Genomic DNA, 7,228 nt, shown 5'->3' with positions numbered 1-7,228 from the left:
GGAGGCCAGAGGAGGACCCAAGGGAGGGTTGAAGTAGCAGGGGTGAGTAGCCGAGGAACCAGAAGTGTGGATAAGCCACTGGGCTGAGGCTTAAGAGGCGGTGGCACCCTCACCACAGGAGTGAAGCGGAGGGTGGAAGAGATCAGGCACAGGAGGGGAATCCGGGGATAGCCCCTGGGAACATCAGAGGCGGGGGAACTGCCCGCTGCGAGTTTTTTTTTAATCTTTTTCTTTTCTTTTTGCCTCCCATGGATGTCCCCCAGCTGGTCGGAGAGTCTGGACCGAGGCCAGGCACCTGCCCAAGAGAAAAGGGGAGCAGGCCCCCCCCAAAGCCTTCACAGCTGAGGCAGGGCAGGCAAGATCCCGAGCTGTGAAGACTGTGTCCGCCCCAGCTGATTACGTCTGAGGGAATCCTCTGCCACTCCAGCAGCACTTGCCAGTAATGAGGCTCCCTGCAGCACAATTTGAAAGTCTTGGGAAAGCGACCCGGGCGGGGAAAGTGGATTGTGGAAGAGTCTGGGTTAGTGGCTCCCAGCTGGTCCTTCCTTCACTCTTGGATTTGGGCCCCAGGGTACGGGGCAGCCCCTTGTGACTAAGCTGGGCAGGAGACAGGCAGTCACCACCTCCCTTTTATAGATCTCTTATATCATCAAAGTTGTGGCAGGCGGGAAAAGAAGGGGCATCAGTTCTCATCCAGCTCAGCCATAGGACCACAGCCACCCTGAGGGGCCGGTGAATGTCAGCAGGACGTTGGGGCATATGCCCTTACACGGTGACCGCCCAACAGTCACCTGCCCTGGAAATCTTCAAAAGGAGACTGAACAGTCACCTTGCTAGGGTCACTTGACCCTAGCTGTCTTTTCCTGCCTAGTGCGGGGGACTGGACCCGATAATCTACAAGGTCTCTTCATGTCTCTAGCAACCTATTAATCTATTAGGATAAATGTGTTAAGGATTATGAAGTGCTTTTATATTATAGAAATGGAGGCCAGGTCAATGCCTAAATTAGAAAGACATACTATATTCACATGGGTGAAGTTCCACAGCAGCTTAAGTGTTTGTAGGGTTGGGTGTTTGAGGGGCCCAGAATATTGCATGTCTTTATCTAGGTGAACAGTCTTCCAGAAGTTAACAGGACTATGCATGTGCTTCCAGTTAAGCGTGTTCCCAAGTGTTTGCACTTTGATCATACCTCTTAGGACCCTCTGATTGTAAATTCCCTGGAGCAGGGTCAGCGGGTGACATCCTGGTTGTAAAGCTCTCATTTGTTTTAATGGTGCCAGGATTCCACCCTAGACTTCTATTTATGGCACAGTGTTGAGCAGAGGCTCACTGCTTGACAGTTAACCAGCTAATAAGAATTATATCCATAAAGTGAATGTGACCAGCTCATTTAATCATCCAGGTTGGAAGAAACATGCAAAATTGACAGCAAAAATTAACCTAAAAACCTCTTCCCAATTGAATAATCTAAGGTCTCTTTGTAAAATCAAGGGTCTTTTTGGTGGTGAAAGGGGAGGGAAAGGGGAGGGTTTCATATTAACAGTGCTCTTTCAGTAAAAGTTTGTCTTTCCATTATTTCTTTCCTAATATCACTCACTCACTGGAGAATTAGAAAGGCTTCTTGTAAAGTCCTTTGAAAATAGAATCACATATACTCTCTGTTGGGTGACCTGGTATTCTTGTGATCTCTGCTATTGGTTTTGTCTAGTGCCCCCATCTTACAAAGGAGAGCTGTGTATGTGAACCCCTATGACTGCAGCAATCCCCATCATAACTGCTGGTGGTCTGTACAGCAGCTGGGCCTCCTTGGGTAGTTTTCTTGGTGGAATAAGGCCTTAGAGTGTAAGGGCACATTTTTAAAGTATTTAGGTGGTTAATTCCCATGATTTTAATAGGAGTTGCAGCCTAAATACCTTTAAGAAGCTGTTCTTAAGGACTGTGGTAGAGGGAGGGTCATTTACTAGGAGCCTGTACAAAGCCTAGCATGCAGGAGGTCAGATTTGCTTGGGTTCTTTAGCTGCTACCACAACATAAATACAAAACATTAAAATCTTGCTAGCAATAAATGAATGAACTTCCATAATGGCTAGTACCTCTTTAGTTGTTTTTCTTTTTGATGTACAAAGAAAGCCAGAAAAATATTTTCTATTTATTTTTTAGACAGCTAAAGGACAATTCTGCTTTTCTTTTGGTTTTTATTTTATAAATTGAGATCCTTTCTAGCCGTTACTTTCCCTAGAGCAGAGCTGTCCAACCGGCATCCTGCAGACCAAATCCAGCCCAAAAAGGGTTACTCGGTGGCCCCTGGGTTTCCACCTAGCTGCTACTGCTTCCATTACTCTGGTTGCGGTGGTTGTGGCTGGGGGTCTTTGGAACAGGGAAGCATGGAGGGTGGCACAGTTTGTTCAGTTTGCTGCCTGTGCAACAGCATCAGAGGTTGAGGCTTGGGCAGGGTAGGGCATGGCAGGGGTATCACCAGTGCAGTGGTGGCTGTGGCAGTGGGAGGCCCTTGGTACTTAATTTGGCCATGGGGTTACATGTGGTGGGGGTCCCAGAGAGCTCATGCAGCCTGGGGCCTGTGACCTGTACAGCCCCCAGTTACTCTGAAGTTGGACAGCTTTGTCCTAGAGGACTGTATGGATTTGTGGAAAACTGTTAGAATCATGGAATCACAAGCACCTGGGAAGAAAAATCTCCATTTCTCTGAGTTAAGAAGAGAAACTATTTTAATTTATAGCATTTATAACACAAATGTTTAATAAAAGCAGTTGAGAGAAAAGCTCTTGTTAAATAATAACTCCCACCCTTCTGTAAGAACTGAGTAAAGAGCAGAGATCTTTTGGGGAGCTAAGTTAGGGAAGAAAAGACTCTATATACTCTTATTATTTCTAAGGCATAAAAGTAAGAGGAAAATAAAGCTGAAAAGCTTTTATCTATCATAAAGAAGCAAATAACAGCACAAGACCATTTCTTTTTCTTTCACCTGGTAGGTCACCTCTAAATTAATTCTGTTTGGCACTGAGAGTTTATGCTTTACAATAATACTTAATATGCTGTGTTCCATGTGCCTCCTAGTACAAAATCTCATGTAGGTTTTAAAGCAAAAGTACTTGGCAGGAAACCAGGACGAAGCATTGCTGCTTGCACTCTTCATTAAAGAGTTCCTCTCTGAGCCCACAAGTCACCTGTAACCATGGCCCCCATTAAGTGACACAGGAACAGCTCAATCTGTTACCATAGGCATGGTTTCAAAATTACAAATGGAAGCTCAAGCCTCATTCTGCACATTCTGCACTCAGAGGACCAGCAAGGAAAGGTGAGTCATGAAAGCTTTTCATGGCTTTGACTTTCCTTGAATTTCTAAATTTAGTCTGTCTGACAATTCAGAGGATGTGGAACAAGTTAGAGGCCTAAAGAAGCAGATGCATTTGGAGCTCTTTGGTTGCTGGGTTTTAATAGAGTTTTCTGTCACAGGCAATAGACTCAGTAGCCTTAGGCCAGCCAGGGATGGAATTTCCTTGCACTCAGAAGAATGCACCTAGTGATCTTAGTTTCATATCCTGCCTATTCCTACACTGTCCCCATGTACTGAGATTTAATCAAACTCCCTGTATCATGGGGAGATTCATTCAACTGTTACCTCTTGGGGGCAAAGAGTTCAGAATCTGCAGAGTGCTTAGCACTGTGGAGCCCTGGATCAGAACAAACTCCAAGGGTCACAATTCAAGTAATAAATGAGTTGGAACTTCCAGCTGCTAGGACAGATCTGGTATTTGTAGGGCTTGTACCTAGCGGAATAGAGGATGCTTACAGTACTGTTAGCCTCTTTAGTTGACTTATAACAACAATATACATGCATAAGAGACTGACTTGGTCCACCTGGCTCATTAGCTGTGTCTCCATTTGCCTCCTGTTCCTCCATACAACACTCTCTGATAACTTTGATTCCCACTTCAAAGTTACTATTTGTCATTACAACTGAGATTCAGAGCTTTGCACTTCTGGGACTGTATTGTCAGTTTGTGAGGGTTAGAAGTTAGCATTGCATGACTGTTTTTCACAGCAGAAGCAACACAGTTGAATGAATAAAGGTCTGTAGTGCTAGCTGCAGAGGGAGTTGACTGGGTTAAGATCAACCATAGCAAAGAGCAGAGAAAGTCTGGGGCCTTGGCTGCTGCTTTGGTCTGCATAGGTTGAAAGGGCCAGGAGTTTGTCAGTTTTGATTGGGCAGAAATGCTGGCTTTCCAGGGCAGCTTGTTACCGAACTGTGCTCTAAGTCAGTGTTTCTCAATCTGTGGGTCATCATGACCCAAAAGTGGGTTGCAAGAACTTATGAAAGGGCTGTGAACAAACTTTAAAAATGAGAAAAAAGTGGGAAACTGTGGCTTTTTCCTTGCAGGCTGGCAGAGTTCAGGGTTGCTTGCCCTCCCACCCCCATGCCCCACACACTGTGGGGCTGGGGCCTGGGGACAGAAGGCAGCAGGTTGAGAGAGGCACTGTGTTGAGACTGATTATTGATGTTTACAGATGGGTCCTGGTGAAAAAAAAGGTTGAGAACCACTGCCCTAAGTGGCCAAGCCAAGGTAGGCCTGACACGCAACTCCACAGCATTTTATAGGATCAGAGCAAATTAAGGCTGTAAAGGACCTTGTAAGATCATCTAGTCCAGACCCCTGCTCAAGGCAGGATCATCCCTGTGCATCCAACCTGCTTTTGAAAGTTTCTAAGGATCAAGTCCACAATGTCTCTAGGTAGCCTGTTCCAATGCCTGACCACTCTTCAACCTAAATTTCTCCTACTGCAGTTTGAGACCATTGCTAGTCCTGTCCCCTATGGCCACAAGCCTATCTCCACGTTCTCTGCAATCACCCTGCAGGTAACTGAAGATAGTTATCAAAGCACCCTTCAGTCTCCTCTTCCCCGACCTATATAACTCTAGCTCTTCCAGCCTTTCCTCCTAAGTCTCGTTTTTCAGGTCCCTGATCATTTCTGCTGCCCTGTGCTGAACTCCTTCCAACCCGCCCACATCCTGCGTGGAGTGCGGGGCCCAAACCTGGACAGGGCACTCCAGGTGAGGCCTCGCCAGTGCTGAATACAGCAGAAGAATCGCTTCCCTTGATTTGCAAGGGATGCTCTTGTTTATACAGCCCAGGATGCTGCTGCCTTTGTTTTGTTTGGGGTGTTTTGGGGCAACAAGGGCAAGCCGTTGGCTCCTATTCAGCGTAGGGTCCGCCACAACTGCCAGGTCCTTCTTGCAGCCCGGACAGTCATCCCCAGCCCGGATCTGCGCTGCCGCCTGCCCGCGCCAGGGCAATGGGACCTCGCCCGTTGCCTTTCAGCGCTATGGACAACAGCCCACTCAAGGGTCGCCCCCTTGCTAGGCCAGGCCGAGCCGGGCCCCAGGGCAGACCAGGTCCTTTCCCCCTTCCCGGGGCGGTGCACAAACAAGCCCCCCCGGCCCGCCCAGTGCTCCCGCGCGGCAACAGCCAGGCCCCGCGCCGCTCCCACAGGCCGGGCGGCGGGAGCCCCCATCCACGGGGAGCCGGAGAGTGGGCCGCCCTCACCCAATCAGAGACCAGCCCTGCTCGGCGGCCTCTCAACCGCCCTTGCTGAAGAGGCGGGGCCGGAGCGCAGGAGTGACAGCCAGGCTCGGTTACTCGGAGCGCGGCCAGCTCCGGGGGTGGGAGCGTATGGAACTTGCAATTGGCTGAGCGCCCCTCCAGGAAGGCGGGAGGAAGGAGCGCCCCGCCTCCCCGGGTCGCTGGACCAATGGCGGGGAGCGGTGGGGTTAGGCTGCGCCGGCAGCAGCGAGGGGAGGTTGGTGGGGCAGGGAGCGGCGGTCCCGGCCCGGCCCGGCCTGGCGTTGCCCCTCCCCCTTGCCATGTCGCCCTCGCGGCCCGGCCCCCCGCGGCCCCGCGCCCGGGGCTGATCCGCCCCGCCCTCCCCGAGCCGGGCGCGGCAGAGCCCGCCATGGCCGGGGCCATCGCGTCCCGCATGAGCTTCAGCTCGCTGAAGAGGAAGCAACCCAAGACCTTCACGGTGCGCATCGTCACCATGGACGCCGAGATGGAGTTCAGCTGCGAGGTAGCGGGCCCGGCCCGTCCCGCCCTGCCGGGGGTGCGCGGAGTGGGCCGCCTCGGTGGGGAGCGCCCCGGCCCCGGCCCGGCCCTTCCGGCTCTGCCCCTGCTGCGGGCACGGAGGCGAGCGGGGCAGGCGGAGCTGTCCCGGCACCTCTGGCTGGGTGCGGACTGGGGCGGCCTCCTGCCCGCTTTAGGGCTCTCCCTGCATCCTGCGCCCACTTTGACCTGCCCCCAGAGCCTGCGCGGTGGCTCCCCGGTTGAGAAGCACTGCTCCAGCACGCGTGCTTGGCCGAAGTGGTTTGGGTAGTGATGATCCCGCCTCGAGCAGGGGGCTGGGCTAGATGAGTTCATGAGTTCCCTCCCAGCCCTGCGGGCCTATGAGTTTGGTGCTGCTAGGTCCAGAGTTGTTCCTAGTGGCCGTGGGCATCTCCGCATCGGTGCGCTGCATCGGTTTTGAGGAGCAAGCGCAATTGTTCCATCTTTGTCTACAAACAGTGCATTAATTTGAATGCGCTCAAACGTGCTCCCAGCCCACAGTCTCCAGACCAAGCGTGAGAGGTCAGGAAGTACAATACTTAAATGGTGGTGTTTGCTATGCAGCCCTGGAAGATGTTAGGCAGGCCCTCGCAGAGCCCCTTGTGGTATCTTGCCCCTAGAGTGTGTGTTGGAGGTTTGTGGACTAGCACATTGTATACAATATGTGCTGGCCACAGGCCTGCATGGTATAAGTGGAGCCCGTCGGGCATGGCCTGCACACAGTGCTAGGGCTGGAGCCAGCATGTGTGCTGCACACAACGGGTGGGACCAGTCTGGGGCATATGCTTCCTGCACCACGTGTTGCTGGACTGGCCATGCACGCTGGATCCATGGCTGGTCTGGATTGAGCCATAGCTTAGCTGTAGCATGCAGGTCTGGGCTAGCATAGGTGCCATATACAGCATGTACCCTTGATTGGTTCTGTGCGCTGCATGCTTTGTGGGGTTTGTCTGGGGCATGTGCTGTATGAGATTGGCCTTGAGTGCTGGATCTCAGGCCGGTCTGGTGTGGGCCTGTAGACCAGCCCCAAATGCTAAATTTGGTACAGGGCCCTTCCCCGTTATGATGCGGGGATTCAGTCAGGCCATTGATATTCCTAAATGCTATGT

General features: G+C 51.6%; 1 protein-coding gene across 7 annotated transcripts in view; it reads left to right on the top strand.

The window, feature by feature from the left end:
* The first annotated feature begins 5,776 nt into the window (after positions 1 to 5,776).
* NF2 (NF2, moesin-ezrin-radixin like (MERLIN) tumor suppressor) overlaps positions 5,777 to 7,228 on the top strand; it is a 72,238-nt gene continuing 70,786 nt past the window's right edge. For 4 of the 7 annotated variants that reach the window (XM_090062281.1, XM_090062280.1, XM_090062279.1 and 1 more), the window contains exon 1: positions 5,779 to 6,087. In XM_090062281.1, coding sequence (XP_089918407.1) covers positions 5,974 to 6,087 — 114 coding nt within the window. In that variant the 5' untranslated portion in view covers positions 5,779 to 5,973. Of the gene's footprint in view, positions 6,088 to 7,228 lie in introns of all 7 variants that reach the window. The other 3 variants (XM_090062277.1, XM_090062276.1, XM_090062282.1) reach the window with 2 other exon arrangements.

The sequence above is a fragment of the Crocodylus siamensis genome, chromosome 9 (genome assembly GCF_052110815.1).
Source record: "Crocodylus siamensis isolate JL-2025a chromosome 9, ASM5211081v1, whole genome shotgun sequence".
Lineage (NCBI taxonomy): Eukaryota > Metazoa > Chordata > Crocodylia > Crocodylidae > Crocodylus > Crocodylus siamensis.
This window is presented reverse-complemented; position numbering and strand designations above follow the sequence as displayed.